The following is a 17,915-nucleotide window of genomic DNA, read 5'->3' as shown; positions in this document are numbered from 1 at the left end:
AGTTGTTTGTTATTGAACTAGATTGTTTCTCTTGAACTAGATTGTTGGTTTCAATACTCAGAGGCAAGTTTATAGCTCTCAGTTCCTACATCATCAAATTGGAGAGATCTGAACCAACAACCTAAGAGTTCACTAAAGAAATGAAGGACCACTATGAAGACTTATAAAACCTGCAAAAGGAAATTAAAGCAGAACTAAGGAAGTCAAAAAACCTCCCATGCTTCTGGATTGGGAGGATTAACATTGTGAAAATGGCAATGCTGCCAAAAATCTATCTAAAATTCAATGTGATACCTATCAATATTCCAATGTCATTCTTCAAGGAAATAGAAGAAGTGATCCAAAAATTTATATGGATAAATAAAAGACTCTGAATAGCAAAAATAATACTTAGCAGAATGAAGAGTGCTGGAGGAATATTGACACCAAACTTCAAACTCTACTACAAAGCCATAGTAATCAAAACAGCTTGGTACTCACACAAGAACAGACCTAAGGACCAATGGAATAGAACTGAAAACCAGAAATGTACCCACAGACTTATGACCACCTAATCTTCCATATGGGAGCCAAAAAATAGAATGGAAGAAAGACAGCCTCTACAGTAAATGGTGCTGGCAAAATTGGTTAAACACCTGTAGAAAACTAATAAATCACCCTGCCTCAGAATCAACTCCAAATGGTTCAAAATAAAATCATCAGACAGCCTGAAACATTACAGAAGGAATAGGAGAAACTCTAGGGTTCTTTGGCACAGGCCAAAATTTTCCTAATAAACACCCAGAAACCCAACAAATCAAAGGAAGATTAGACAAATGAGACAGTGTGAGACTGCAGAGCTTCTTCATGGAAAAGACATGGCTAGCAAGATCAATAGAAAGCCAACAGATTGGGAGAAGACCTTCACTAGCCATACAACAGACAAGGGTCTCATGTCTAAATTATACTTAGAATTTAAAAAATAAATAAATCTCCCAATAACAAATCCTCAATGTATAAGTGGTCTATTTCCTAAAGACGAAATAAGATTGGCTCAACTTCTCTATCCACAAATGAAATGCAAATCAATACAACATTGAGATTCCACCTCACCCCAATTAGAATGGCTATATTCAAGAAATCTAATAACAACAGATTCTGGAGGGGATGTGGCCAAACAGGAACCCTACTGAATTGTTGGTGGGAGGGTAAACTTATTCAATCACTTTGGAAAGTGGAATGGAGGTTCCTCAGAAGACTATGCATAGATCTTCCCAATGACCCAGTAATCCCACTTTTGGGCATTTACCCAAGTGATCACAAACAAGGCCATACTGAAGCTATCAGCACAACTATGTTTATAGAATTATTCACCATAGCTAAGATTGGGAACCAACCCAGATGCCCCTCAGTAGATGAATGGATCAAGAAAATGTGGTACATCTATATCTATATCTATATTTATATCTATCTATCTATCTATATCTAACACTAATTCCATTAGCTAAGCAATATCGGCTTCAAATGAAGGAGGGGTTACAATGTTGGAGAAGAAATATACTCACTACTTCACCTACGTAACTGTATCCCCAGTACATCACCTTAACAATTTGAAATTTAAAAAAGAATTATATATGCATATATATTTATAACATACTCATAGTGAAAAGAACATTTTATTCTCTGAGTTTCTAATTCATAAGTAAAACAAATTGACTAAATATTATGCATGTTGATGAACAGAACAGCACTTAAGTTGAGTGAAAATAGGACCAAAAGGTAAGGAGGAAAAAAAGTGAAACAAACTGGCATGATGATGAGTAATTCCTACTTGAGTTATTGAAGCAGACATGTGAATCTAGACAAGAATTAGAAACTTTGAAAGTAATGATTCATGCCTTCTATTTAGCTTTATGCAAAATATGGAAGGTATGTGTCCAGTGTATGTACACAATTCATCATAAAAATGCACAGAATACATGTTGAAAACAAACCTTACAACTTGGGGTGGAGGGAGGAATTAATGAATGGGGAGGGAAGGGATGGTAGAGAAAAACAAAGGAGGGCATAACAATGCTAAATAGGAAATATACTCATGACTTTACTCATGTAAATGTAACCCCTCTGTACAGTATCTTTACAATAAAATTATATAACAATACACAAATCTCCATAAAATGTTAAAAAGAACAATACAAAGTCTAGCACACCTGTAATTTCTACTTTGGTAAACTTGGTACTTATTGCTAGCAAGTTAGTAATAATCTTTATGTCTTGGAAAAATAGAGCTTAACTAACAAAGCCAATTTATAGAAGAACAAAGTGCTACAGGTTTTTCTGTTTTGTTTACTTTTTCTTCACTTGTTTAGCCTGGCAATAAGAAAAGCATTTTGACTGAAAATCAAAAGGAGCTATTGACTTCCAGGTATAAATTTATCTAATATTGTTGCAAAACTTAAAGAATAAATTTTTGGTAATACCTTTTAATATTAAGACCATGTTATTAAGAAAAAAATGTGGAGGGCTGGGAAGGTGGTTCAGTGGTAGAGTGCTGGCCTTGTATGCATGAGCCCATGGGTTCAATTCCTCAGCACCACATAAGCAGAAAAAGCTGGAAGTGGCACTGTGGCCCAAGTGGTAGGTGCTAGCCTTGAGCTGAAGAGCTGAGGGACAGCACCCAGGCCCAGAGTTCATGCCCACAGCCGACAAAATAAATAAATAAATAAATAAATAAATAAATAAATAAATAAATAAATAAATAAATAAATAAATAAATAAAATGTGGAAAATTCTGTCATTTTGAGGTCACAGCATCATTTTCAATAGTTTTAATTGTTGTTTTTTGACCTTTAATAAATGTTCTGGTCTAACTAGAACTTCAGATTGCAGCAAGAATGAATTCTATTAGTTTACAAATTTCCATCCTCCCTCCAAATACCAAGTCATGGCTCAGAAAAACAAAACAAAACAAAATAATTTTTATCTTTTCACATAAATTTTCTAAATAAAAGAAGCTCTTAAAAATCACTAAAACATGCATTTCCTATGAAACAGGACTTACTCAAAGTATCCATGGGAATAGAGTTGTAATATTCTCATAGAAGCTGAAATTTGGCAGGAAAAATATGAAAGTCTTTTAATGCAGCCAAGATTATTGTAGAAAATGTACTTCCTTCCTGTATTTGCTAATAAAAAAATTCTGGATTCTAAACAACTAAAAAATGAATATATAAATAAAAAGATATAACCCACATTTCTGTAAAAGGGTGCATCTATGGGATAGGTAAGTAATCAAAAAGAAAATATTCTTTGTATAAAATTTCTTAAACTAAAAATAACAAGATTACCACTCTATCTCAGGATTTTCTTAGCTAGGAGCTGACCAATTCCTGAATATTTTCTTAATGAGATGGCAAACCAGAGTCAATTGATTGAACCTACTTCATCTCCAGTGAAGAATTAAAACTATAAATCCTCAAGTCTCCAGAGTAGGCTGCTAAACTAGTCAGGAAACTTTTGCAGGCCTTGGCAAATAAAATGAGAGAACAAAGTAAAGTGGAGGAAGAAGCATAATATAATTTTTTGCTGGAACATAAGAAGTGTGTATGGGTTGAAAAAACAAGATCAGTCAGCAGCAACCCACAGAAAATCCAGATTCTGAAATTCCTTTTATCCTAACAAAAATATGAAGATAATTATTATTACTCTTTTAAACAATAAGGTATTATTTGGATAGAGAAAAACAGTTGTAAAGAAAATCACCTAAAAATTCACTAATCAACCAGATGACTTGTGAATAAAGTATGCCCAGTTTCTATGGTGGTCACTATAGTACTATATCACTATGTTGGATGATATCAGTTATTTCATAGTTTTGTAATCATTTTCTAAAATTAAGCATTTAATAGGAACTGGATTATTTGAGATTAGCATTTCTATTGCCCTGGTACATTTTTCCTAAGATTATTAATAAGGACATAGCCTAATCATGTTTGTTATTGCATACCTTGGGAAGATGTTTGAGGCTAGGAAATACGTAGGTACTAAATAGCCTAGCTTGATAGCTGAGAACAAATGAAAAATATTGCTACAAATTATCTGTTGAGTCCAAAACAAATTCCTTTTTTAAAAATATTTCACCTAACAATTTATTAGAATCTGCATTATATAATATTTTGTTATTGAAAACATGTAAACTAATAGAATTACAAACACATTAAATAAATACTCAGTAAATAGTCTCTTTTACGATTTTGTGATTATTTGGATTATTAACACAAAGGAAACAGTAAAACTGATACAAAAGTAAACTGCCAATGTTAAAAAAAAATCTTGAAATCTGGATCTGATTGTATCAATATATGGAGAAATTCAATGGAAAGTGAGGTAAGTTTTAAATAGTAACAACTTAAGAGAAGATAAAGGAGTGAAATGGAGAAGGAGGGAGTGCATGAAGAATAAATAGGCAATCCTATTTTTGTCTAGATATAATCTAACAGATTGGAGCTGAGGACATGAATGGTTCAGACAGACTGATTAGATCCATAATTAGAATCTCTAAAGTGGCCTTCAAATTATTGAGAATATTGAGGAATCATATATAGTAACAGAATGAAAGTGTCTGCTCTTCATCTAGGAGCTATTAAGATGGTTCTGAATCATCATCTTTAATAAAAGTTTAACTTAAAAAATATAATTTTCTGCCTAGTTCTCATCTCTGTGCATTTTCCTGAGGAATCAGAGGGAAATTATCATTCCTATAAATCCATCAGTGTTGTTGATTTGGAATATTTATGTCCCTACTACAGTATTCTCTAAAAAAAAAAAAAGAGGACATAATTAATTTCTAGGTATGTACTTTGTTAGAATACTTTGACAAAAATATCAATTTTTGTTACAAAAGTGAATTCCAAATTTTCCTTCAATGTCTGTTTATTTCAGGATAAAATTCTAAACAATAAATAAAAGATCTTTAAAAATATTAAAATTTTAGCTGGATGCCAGTGGCTCACGCCTGAATCCTAAGTACTCAGGAGGCTGAGATCTGAGGATCATGGTTCAAAGCCAGCCCAGGCAAGGAAAGTCCAGGAGACTCTTATCTCCAATAAACCAATAGAAAACGGGAAGTGGCGCTGTGGCTCAAGCGGTAGAGCACTCGCCTTGAGTTGAAGAGAGCAGGGACAGCTCCCAGGCCCAGAGTTCATGCCCCACGATCAACCAAAAAAAAAAAAAAAAAAAAGGAAAAAGAAAAGAAAATAAATAGTAAGATATATGATTTCTATCTTTCTCCTTAACTTACATGGGTTAATATTATTACTTGAGCATAGTATTACTCAGTTGTCTTTAATATCTCATAATATTATTTAGATTGACTTACTATTAGAGGCAGAACGGTTGAAAGGGTCATAAGAGATTCATTTAGCAAACTTTTCAAGGGATTGTGTCGTTCATAGCACAGACTTTCATCACTCTCTGAATATCCATTCCTGCTATTAGTGGACCTAATGCTAAAGTGTGTGTGTGTGTGTGTGTGTGTGTGAGAGAGAGAGAGAGAGAGAGAGAGAGAGAGAGAGAGAGAGAGAGAGAGAGAGAGAGAGAGAGAGAGAGAGAGACAGACAGACAGACAGACAGACAGACAGACAGACAGACAGACAGACAGACAGAGACAGAGACAGACAGAGACAGAGACAGACAGAGTCAGAGACAGAGACAGAGACAGAGGCAGAGACAGAGATGGAGAAGAGACTCTCTTTAGGAAAAGCTATGATGTCTGATCCAAATCCAGACTCATAACTATCACACCTTGTAAGTAATTACCTAGCTTTCCAGAGTCCATTTTTTCAATCCTTAATAGGGGAATAATATATCTATTGGATGAAATGATTTGGCACATTCAACAATCACGACATATTATTTGGGATAGTTTTTTTTTCTCTCTAATTTAAAACAACCTCCAGAATAACAACAACAAAACAAAGAAAACAACATAAAGTTGTGATATCTATCATCTGTCAATATTTTAGCCATTTTGCTTTGCCTACTACAAATAAACTTGCAGTTAAAAAATTGCCTGTTAAAGAACAGGAAGTCCATATATCTTTTACTAATTCCACAAAGATGTAAGGGAATTTAAGGTGACAGAAAAGCTCAAAGAAGAGATATGTAATAAGATTTTAAATATTTGAATAAATGTTTACAATCAGATTATTATGCAAGTTTTAAATTCAAGCTAGTATAATCTATCATAGGTGGTTTTCTTGGGGTAATCATTAAAATTAAATACTGAAAATATTTTTGGGGGGGCTGGAATGTAGCTAAGTGGCAAAGCACTTGCTTAGCAAATACAATGTCCTGGGTTCAATCCTCAGTACCCCCAAAAAATTTTCTTAAAAAAGAACGTCTTTTTCAGGTAAATTAAGAGCAAAACATCTAAAATTATTCTGAGTAAAATATGTATGAATAATCTATAAAACAATAGATAGTGATGTTATTCAACAGCTTTCTATCAGTTCATTAATTTGCTTAAATGGTGTGACAGATTTTATGTAAGTATACATGTGAGGAAAATTCAAACTTCATTAACAGTTCAAAAATTGTCATTGTAAATGTAGAGCTCATTTCCAATGGTAGCTTTTCTGTGAAAAGCTGATAAAATGCACAGCTTATAAACATGGCAGGAGAACCCTACTCTGCCTATAACTCTATTCTACAGCCACTATTGAGTTATTTCTATACAGTTATACATCTTTTTTGACACAGACTATAAAATGGCATAATGTAAACTCCACAAAAATATTTACTATCCTGGTAACTTCACTGATCAATTGAAAGAGAGTTTATAAAAACCTGTGCAATATGATATACTTGTAATAGAATTTTATTCATTCAGTCAGAAGAACAATATTGTGCAATTTACTGGATATAGAAAAGGTCATATTGGGGGCTGAGAAGGTGGCTTAGTAGTAAAGTGCTTGCCTTGCATGCATGAGGCCCTGGGTTCAATTCCTCAGCACCACATAAGCAAAAAGAAAATAGCCGGAAGTGGTGCTGTGTCTCAAGTGGTAGAGTGCTAGCCTTGAGCTGAAGAGCTGAGGGACAGCGCCCAGGCCCAGAGTTCAGGCCCCACGACCGGACCCAAAACAAAAAAAATAAAAATAAGAAAAGGTCAAATTAACTGAGCAAAGTAAGAAAGACTTAGAAATACAAAGGATGTATATTTTCATTCATATTTGGATCTTAGGCATAAAATCTAAACACACATGTAAATACACATAGAGACAAATCCACATAGGACATCAAACAAAATAACCCAATATTATACATGAGAGTGAGATACTATGGTTATCAGGAAGCTTGGTAGGGAACTAATGGGAGGAAGATGGATGACTACAAAGAGGAATGGTGGAAGAATTTACTTAGAGAAGAATTTACTTAGACTCAGTGAGCATATGTGAACATGGGATTAGGAAACCTGATTGGACTGGTGAGGAAAGGAGTTGATAAGAGGTAGGGAAATAATGAAGACTGTGACAAATCAAGTTGCACTGAACACATAAAGGAAAATATACAACTATTTGAACAGAACAGTAAATACACATTTTAAGAATTCCAGTGCCAGGAAGCTACAATGCTTGATAGGAAAGGTACTCATTATCTTGCCCATGTAATTGTAACCCCTCTGTACAGTATTTTCACAATAAAAAATAAAATAAAATAAAATAAAAGAATTTCAGTGCCTTTTTTGGTTCATAGTAAATATTCAAAATTTCAGCAAATTTATTAGCCAAAAAATTGTTTGACTTACCATGATTTGTTTTTATAGCTCTAATGCATTCACTCACATTACAGGTTATTTTCGATAAATAGTCTAAATTGCAAATGCTTGATTTTGAATGGATTTGCTAAATAATGTTATTCTCAAGTGAGTATTAAAAACGTGATCACTACTATTATTAACTGGGGAGATAAACATTATTCAAATAAGCTTGAAAGTAATCTTACCTGAGTAGGGAATAGTCTAGCTATTTGACCTCTCAGTATTTCATTTGCTGGGGACAAATGTGTTTGAATTAGTTAAGTGAATCACTAACATGGTAAAAAAAAAAAAAACTATTGCTTACTTTTCAATTAATTTCCAAAGCCTTACTAAGCCAATGATTAAACTCCAGGATAGTCAGTGTTCTTTTTGCTGATACCAATAGTTATTAGTATAGTTGTAAGCAACCACTATTCCATAGACTACTTGAAATAGTAAGCATTCATAGCTCTCATTATGATGTGCGATCTATTTTAAAGAAGGCTTTGTCACATTTTAATGTTAAATTTTCAAAATGTTTCTTTACAATCTGTGAATATATCACATTATTTCATTCATTAATATTAAATAGTAAAATTTTAATGAAATAGTATCAAATTGAAACCACCAGTCTACATCTGGTGATTATGTTTGATTTATGTTTAAATGATGTTTATTCCAGGATACAATTCCCTTTATCCTTCTTGATTATATATCTTTCATCATCTCCTGAATGGATGTTTTTTTTGGGGGGTCGGTCATGGGGCTTGAACTCTGGGCCTGTACACTACCCGTCAGTTCTTCAGTTCAAGGCTACCGTACCACTTGAGCCATAGGACCACTTTCAGCTTTTTCTGCTTATGTGGTGCTAAGGAATCGACCCCAAGCCTCATGCATGAGAGGCAAGCATTGTACCACTGAGCCACCTTCTTAGCCCTCCTCCATGGATTTTATATTAACAGCATATATAATAACAAGTTACTTTCCATAAATCACAAAATAGCCTGACACGTACTAAACTAAACATTAATATTTCTTTACACATGCACAAATAAGTTTAGATACTACTGTTTGGAAGAAAGATGGGGAAAGCAGGGGAGAGTAAGCAGAAGTGATATGTGAATATGTAAAACAAATTGATTTCAATTTATAGCATATTACAAGAATTGAGGGCAGTTATTAATCTGTCAAATTTTTGACATGGAAAATGAAAAGTAATCACAAATAATAGTTATTTTAAAGAAATAAATGTGTAAAAACTCTTGAGTTGCTTTAACCAGAGCAAGAATCATGGATAGTTACCACCAATTGGTATATTATAAACCAAATAACTTTGAAGATATGTCAAAGAAATTCTACAGGCAATGACTTTTTGGTCTTCAACTGTGCTTTTTACTTTAAAAAAAAATCCCACCTTCACTATCACATTGTAAACCACCATTCTGTGAAAAATCACAATTCCATATAGGTGACATTGTAATAAGGACTAAAAATAATTAAATTCACTCTGTGACTTACTACTCACATAGTTATTGAACATGAGTTTGCATATGTGAAATTTAAGAGTAATAGTTATTTAAATGAATTCATATTTACACACATGGCTACCCACCATTAATGGTAAAAATTGAATAATCTTAATTGTGACCAGTAAATAAAACCCCAAAGGTGCAATACCTTTAGCTTATTACTGAATTGGAATACTCACTGTGGAAGGATTGAAGAATATTGATTGTCCATTCATCTGTTAATTTTCCTGTTTTGGTTATCTGGACACATTTGAGGTGATTTGAAGAATCTCTCGATTCAATCCAACATATCATTTCTTCATTATAATTAAAATCCAGAGCATGAATTTCATTTTTATTGGTTGAGCTCATACTGGCCATTTTACTTCCATTAAGAAAGAAAACTTCAATTGTTTCTGATGTTGCAATTAATAGCATAGGTGGACTATCTGTAGGTTCTGGAAGAAAACATAGAACCATGAGTTAAGTAAGAGAATAACATTTTTATATTTTTGATGGTGGTAAGGGGGTGTGGGGATGGGGGGATGGAGAGGGGAAGGGATGGTTTGGGGAAACAAAGGAGGAGGCAACAATGCTTGATAAGAAATGAAGTCATTACCTTGCCCATGCAATTGTAACCCCTCTGCATGGTATTTTCACAATAAAAAAAAACTTAAAAATGTAAAAAAAATTAAAAATTTCTTGCTCAATTTTTAAAATAAATTTCGCATACACTTCACTGTATATTTCAGATCCATCTCTGGGGAAATATTTCATGAAGCACTTGTTCTCCCTATTCCTTTAGTTATAATGAACTGTCTAAATGTGAAGACAATGCTATTCACTTTCATTGATGGTAAACAGGGAAGTGCTATCAGCTAGTTTTCTAGCAATGATGATGAATCTGTAATGACTTCCCTGTATGGGTTCTCAGGTCTCCCTTGTAAGCAAGAACATGATTTTATACTTATTTTATTATTATTATTAGCATTATTAGTATTATATAGTGAATGTATAGGGTAGAACTCAATTCTCTGAAGAAGAATGCACAAAGCTTATGCTTACAGAGTGTCTATGTGTTGGCTCTACTGACTGACTCAAAAGACCAAGTACTTATACATTGTCATAGTTTTAGGTTGTGATTATTGAGTCACTTTCTATCCCATTTCTTTGCTAAAGTTACGAAGATAATATTCTAGATGTAAGAAAGATGAAAGTGGTGACATTAATCAAGGTGTATTATGGTCATGAACTGATGTTAAATTTAAACACTGTTTTACAGCTTTAAGATACTTTAATTGTTAAAAAAAAAAGTTCCATAGCCATAAGAGAGACTTGCTCAAAAACATGTTTCTGAACAATGGAATTTTCCTGGTGTTAGCATCCAGTGGAATTTAAATTGCACGTATAAATTGCACATATAAATTTCAATAGGATAGTCAAAGATAACAAAAATCCAATATTAAAAACTAGTGTTGGCATATTTTGGATATATAATTATGTTCAGAGTAGAAATAGGAAATATGGGGAATCTAACTTTCTGTATGCTTATCATGAGCCCATCCAACATATCAATAAACCTGTTTGCCTGCTAGTATCCAACATATCAATAAACCTGTATCCTGCTAGTTCCTACTAACTCCAGCAACCATAGCTTGCTTCAAGCTGCTATCATATCTCACCTATGTTATTCTAATGTCCTTCTTTATTTCTGTTCACCTCTCCTTTCTTCACACAAGGCAGAAATATGCCATTTCAACACAAGGTAGATCTGGGCAGTCCAGTACTCATTTCCTCAAAGGGCTCTTATTCTAGGAAGAATAAAAGCCCAAGCCCATGTAAAATCTCTAATGCTATATCTGAAATATATTATCATTCCTTTAATTTAATTGGCTTTATTTCACTACTATTGCCTATGGGACACTAATGCTAAACATTGTAATATTGGACAAAAGATAACACATATACTTTAATGATATGATTAAATACAGTTTAAAGCAGGATTATTTAGTGGTCCCTTATCATTTTTGGCAGGAGTAAAGATTTCAGACTTTTCTGTTTCCATCAGATAACTAATGAAGAGGATTGTGTGTTCTCATTACCAAGCTTAAAACATCAAACCTAGATGTTTTCAGCTTACGCCTATTTCAAAGTACTGAAATTCTTCTGTGTGTGTGTGTGTGTGTGTGTGTGTGTGTGTGTGTGTGTGTGTGTGTGTGTGTGTGTGTGTGTGTGTGTGTGGTCATAGTGCACTGTCTCTGATCTCTTTTACTCAAGGCTAGCAGTCTACCACCTTGAGCCACAGGGCCACTTCTTGGTTAATTGTTAATGGTTGCATGGTTAATTGGGACTTTCCTAACTGGTCTGGCTTGAAATCACCTCAGATCTCAGCCTCCTGAGTAGCTATGATTACTGGCATGGACCATTGGCTCCTGGCTGAAATACTTGAATATTGAAATTCTTATCCCTGTAGGAAGATTTCAATCAAGCCATTTGATTCCTTTCTGCCTGCCAGAACACAAACATTTTTCATTTAATGAAAGCAACAAAAAGAGAAAAATGGGTGATAATACACTAACAAAAAAGTCTCATTGAGACTGTAAAATAAGAAGTCTAATACTTCTTTACCAATGGATGCCACAGACTTCTTTGAAAAGCCTGGGTATAAAACAACTAACACAAAATGTCAGGAATGCTAACATCATTCCCATAATGAGCTTTCTTCGAAGCACCAGCACAATTGTGCAAAAACTCTGTTCAATATAATCTTGCCAACTGACCATATCTGAGCCTAGTTAGGCAATTTGCTTCTCTCAAACTCTTAAATCCACTTTTGGAGTACATTACATTCGCCCTCTTGTCTTCTCATTCAGAGGTTTACACTTGGTCTATTTCCTACATTCTTAGTTTTTTTTTTTTGTCATTTTCCAGGTGTAGGATAATTGATTTCTCGGTTTAGAGAAGAGTCTTAGATGGCTGTGCTATCATGATAGAAAAAAAAAAAACTGAAGTAATGCCATTGCTTAATGTCTTCATTTGACAACCAAAATGAACTGCAACAATACTTTCATTCAAAATGAATTACACTTGAAAGCTTCTAACTTTCAAAGCTTTATGCCATTCCCATTGAGACAACCATTTCTGAATTAGCTATTAGTCATACTTGAGTATGCCATAAATATTCTTTGGAGAGATGCTGGAATATAACACTGTTTTGAAGTCCTCTGAGAATAATCAGTATAGTCAATATTTATTGACAAAATTAATTAGTTTTTGTAAAATAATCAAGTGATTATTTTAATGAAATACATATACACAAGCAAGTTTAAACCTTCAAAGAAATAGAATAGCAGCTGAAAGTTCAAAGATTTATCACTTATCATGACTTGATTTAAAACAAAAGAGGAGGCAACAATGTTTGATAAGAAATGTACTCATTACCTTGCTCATGTAACTGTAACCCCTCTTTACAGTATTTTCACAATAGAAAACTTATTTAAAAATAAGAATAATTTTAAAAACACAAATTATAACTGGAAAAAAGATGCATTTAACATCCATTATGAAATGATTTATTGATGTTATGGTTACATATCCTTATAGTTATTAATAGGATCTCACTTTAGAAAATAAGGCCAAGTAATGTGATATGGGAGGCCATTGAGCTTCAGGAAATCACCCACATTTCAGATCCTAAGAATACAAATCTTTAACATACTTCATGATTCAGGTCAGCATAGGCCTGGTGATAACTGTCATTTGTTTCTACCTTCCCTTCAGCTGATCTGCACTGTGCATCATTACCTCAGATTTCTACATGACAACTGATGTTCACCATTATCTCAGTTAATGAGGATGAAATCCTGACAAGAATACAAGCGATGTTCCTATTTTGTGTCATTTTTTAGAGTGAATGGACAGTTTTCCCAAAGGAAGAGTTGGAGAAAAACATCAGATGCCTTTAGTAGTAGGGACACCAAAATCTTACTTAGTGAGAGGAAGACAGTAAAGCAAAAAAACATACTCAAATCAACACTCTGCCTCAGAGAACCAAGACTTACACTGAAGAAATCTCTACAATAGGTTGTGAATAAATTGAAATAATATATTAAATTATAGATCAATGTATATCAAACTGTATGGAAAATATAGGTCAAAATAATGTAAGTGAAATAAACCATGTTGAAGATATGGATCAAGTTAATACAAATAATCCTTTATTAGTTTATTGTATGTTCAAAGATTGCATGTTAATATTCTCCTGATTATTTATAGTAGGAAACTAAAATGTGTAGGAGTAAAATAACTTGTTTTAGATCACATAGCTACTTTACGTAAGTGTTTATCTTGAAACTCTGTGACTTCTACAGAAGCTGAGCATGTAACTTTAAGAATGTCCAGATGATAGGCATTTTTTTTTGAGGTTGCAATAAAAAGCCAGTGTTAATTTTAGAAACAGTTTATAATGTGATTAAAACTGTGCTCTCAAAAGGTCAAACCAGAATTAATATATGGGATATAATGTGTTACTACAATATAATGAAAAGGATAAGTAAAATATAGTGGAGAGCATACATTTTTTCCATTTAATTTGTATATTGTCTGATTTTTCTTTTCCTTAGATGTTGTAAGAAAGATACTATAATTGATGTCAAATGGTAAGGTAAAAGGTAAAAACCTATTTAACATACAACTTTTGTAGTGCAGAAACCTATTTTACACATTACTTTTTATGATAATATTCTAGAGTGAGTTGGAAAACTGTCAGATGATAGGACAGATGCTACTGATCTTTTGTAGATTGACACATTATAGAAAAGAAGAGTTGCTATATGTGATAATTTCCCTAATGAAATGAGACTCATTAAAGAGATATCAGCTCCAAAGAATCCTTAGAATTAAAAACAAACAAAGCAACAAAAAACCCTCTAAACTGCTTCTACATCTGAAGTTCTACATTTTACATAGAAACTATCAATTTCCTCTTAAATTAGAAAAGTGAGGCCAGATTATAAAAAATATTGACAAATCCAACACATAACTGGATTTCTAAAACAGAATTTTTTTTCAAAAATTAGGTAGTAAGAAAATAAAATATTAGGTATTGAGATCTTACATTGGGATGGATTAAAGAAATGAAATTGAAGTTTACATTGCACAAAATGTCTCAAAGTAGAGGATGTGAGAGATATTCAAGGATTGTGTATAGAAATTTTAAATTTAGAGATTGGGGAGAATGAAATATAATTAAAATAAGTAGGAATAAATGAGAGCAGAGTCAGTTATAAGAGAAAATGGCACATTGTTGGTCCAGCCAATAAGTACAACTGCATTTTATAACCTTGAATGATACTGAAATAAACACAAACTAGTAAATTATGAACCAATATGAATTAACCATCATAGATACTAAACAGTTCATATTTTCATTTAGACCTTACTAGTAAAATACTGTTCAACATTTTTAAAGGATATTCCAATTTTAAGTGTGATTGTTGAAAAACAATGCAATGTATTATTTCTCAAGAGTGAAGATTTATATTTTGTAAAAATAATAATTGTCAAATCACACAACATAGTAAAAACAGACATCTTATTAATATTAATTAACTTAATATTAATTATTAAATATTATTTCAAGTATTAATATAATCCCCTAATTATTAATCCAGTACTGATATTGATAATAATAGAATATTAATTGATTTACACTAAGAAACTTAGTCCTCAGTTGTCCAATGGCATTTATGTATGGTTAAGTGTTCAATAAATGAATAGAACTTGGGAGAATGTATGATTGTTTACTCTTGAATGTTTTTAGAGGTAATTTTAAAAGCATAAATCTAAAAGTGATAAAGTATTTCCACAAGAACAATAATGTAATATAATCTGAGTACAATCAGGATAATCAGTGAAATTTAATTTATGATTCTTTGATCATTATCAGAAAATTCTCAATCTCAGAGAATACTTTGTCCAAAATTTAGGTTACTAAATGATTAATTCACTTTTGTTACTGAAAGGTTGTCAGTGGCTACTGTAGAATCTCATAGTCACCTTATTACTTGTTAACAGGAATTAACTACTTACAAGAACACATTTTCTCAATTCACACATATCCCTTTAAGTTATAGATTGATAGTAATTTTTAAATTAAAGAGAAATGCAGCCTTGCCACTCAAGAGCCTGAGATATGACAATTGCTGTTTGAAGCCAGCCATAGCACGAAAGTGTATGAGATTCTTATCTCCAATTAACCACAAAAATGCCAGGAGGTGTAGAGTATCAACTTTCAGCAAATGATCCCAGGAATAGCACCTAGGCCCTGAGTTCAAGCCCCAGGACTGACATACAAAGAAAAAAAAAGTAAGATATGTTGGCTTATTTGACATTTTCTTCTCAATATATCTGACTTATAAAATACATATTTTTAAACATCAGGACTTTAAAACTGAGTATTTTAATTTTGCTCAAAAAAAGATATAATTGTCTCAATGTCTGCATGTTCATTTATTTGTTCAACAAATATTTATTGAGTATGAGTAGCTGTTGTCAGGCTCTGCTCTAGATTCTAGAGATAATAACAGTGAAAATATCTAACACAATTCTTGTTTATATACAACTTATATTTTAGATGGCGCTAAACTAAAAGCAATGCTTAATATCATTTGGACGAGAAATTGGTTTTGGCCTGAAAACCTGATTAGCAGAAGCTTACATTTACCAACATGAACAACATGGAAAAAAAAGATTACTGTGGGTCATAATCAGGAGTTCTGTCAGATACATATAGTGTTTCAGATTTGCATTCAATATTTAAATAGAGATACTGAATATACAGTTCAATATGTTTGTCTGAAGTTCAACAAAGAAGTTCACATTGGTAACAAAAACCTGGAAATCTGTTTCTAGACACTTCAAAGCTATAAGGTAGAATGTATTTTGGGCTTTTTTGTGGTGTTTTTTGTTGGTTTAGTTTTTTTGGTGTTTTGGGGTTTTTTTGGTGTGTGTGTGTGTTTTTGTGTGTGTGTGTGTGTGTGTGTGTGTGTGTGTGTGTGTGTGTGTGTGTGTGTGTGTGTGTGTGTGTGTGTGTTGGTTCAGGGGCTTGATCTCAGGGCCTAGATGCTGTCCCTGAACATTTTTGTGATCAAAACTAGTGATCAAACCTTGTGCCACAACTTCACTGCCCATTTTTTTGGTGGTTAATTAGAGATAGCAGTCTCACAAGCTTTCCTGGCTTTGAGCTATGATCCCCAGATTAAGCCTCCTGTGTAGCTTGGATTACAGGTAGGCATGAGCAGTGGCTCTAGGATGTGTTCTTATTTGTTTGTTTGTTTACTATATTATGCATTCCTAGGGCTTGAACTCAGAGCCTGGGTGCTGCTCTGTAGGTCTTTTGTTTGTTTGTTTGTTAAGGTTAGTGCTATACCACTTTAACCACAGCTCCTCTTAGCTATATTTAACATATGTTCTTTATAACTTAATTTTATGCTGTTTCAATCATTGAAAGTGCATAAGTCAATTATGATTGATCTAATCATTTGGTCAGCACTATATTTCATTCCACTTAGGATGTGTTTTTAAAGCAATGCCACATACTGAGAGGCTTTATAGAATCAGCTAGGGCAGCATAGTCAAAGAAAAGACATAGATTTGAATCATGCAATGATGTTGGTTACAGAATAACCCCGAGAAATGCCACTCAAGGAAAGGGCAAACTGCCAAGAAAGGATTCTAACAACCAATAACTGAAGAAGGAGGCAAGTGAAAGTCAGTGGTGAACTTACCAATAGATGTAAGTCAGTAATAAGAATAATGTAAAACTTATGGATGTAGCTTCAAGAGAAAGAGGGGAAAGTGGTAAAGACCCACACACTCTATTAGTATTCCTAGTGTCGAAAAGAAAAGACTGGAGTGGTAGTTGGAGACAAATATATGAGGTAAAGAAAGCTATTTTCTATCAACTTGAAAATATGCATTTATGGCAGTAGGCATGATTTATAAGGACTAAATAAACATTTGAAGAAATGAAGACAGCATGTAAGACTCATTTCTTAACTGGCGAAAGAAGTGGGGCTTAGTGCACAATTACAGTATTGAACTTTGGTAGGAAAAAAAACTCAGTTTGTTCTTCAAATAAAGCAAGAACAAGGTAGAATTCTTCATTCTAGATTCATACCTAATAATAGTGGATTACTGGGGTTAGAGTCGGAAAGGTTCTCTTTTAAGCACTTGTATTTTCTCTGGAAAATATATCCAAAAATAAAGAAGATGGAGGTAGAAATAGGAAGATTCATTATTTAGAGGGGAAAGGAAGTAATGTAGTACAGTTCACTGGTTTAATTAACATAGCCTCTGAAATATGAATATACAACTTATTTTTTAAATTTTTCTAAATTGCTATTATTGAAAGATACTGAAAATAGTAATGATACATCAAATGTCTAGTGACATTTAACACATGTTCCTAATAACTTTATTTTATGCTGTTTCAATCATTCACAGTATATTATGACAATATTGATCTAATCTTTTGGTCAGCATTATATTTCATGCAATGCACCAATGGAATGTGTGGTTTCTGTAATTCAGTTCTAAGAAACACTTACACACTTTTAAAAAATGAAATTAAT

General features: G+C 32.9%; 1 protein-coding gene across 5 annotated transcripts in view; it reads right to left on the bottom strand.

The window, feature by feature from the left end:
* Positions 1-17,915, bottom strand: part of Lrp1b (LDL receptor related protein 1B) — a 1,866,674-nt gene that overhangs the window by 947,854 nt on the left and 900,905 nt on the right. For all 5 annotated transcript variants that reach the window (XM_070023764.1, XM_070023773.1, XM_070023793.1 and 2 more), the window contains exon 6: positions 9,483-9,740. In XM_070023764.1, the coding sequence (XP_069879865.1) occupies positions 9,483-9,740 (258 nt within the window). The remainder of the gene's footprint in view (positions 1-9,482; positions 9,741-17,915) is intronic.

This window comes from Dipodomys merriami, unplaced genomic scaffold (assembly GCF_024711535.1).
Source record: "Dipodomys merriami isolate MVZ:Mamm:240054 unplaced genomic scaffold, mDipMer1.0.p SCAF_1, whole genome shotgun sequence".
Taxonomy (NCBI): domain Eukaryota; kingdom Metazoa; phylum Chordata; class Mammalia; order Rodentia; family Heteromyidae; genus Dipodomys; species Dipodomys merriami.
Note: the sequence above shows the minus strand (reverse complement) of the source record. Positions and strands in the feature narration are given on the sequence as shown.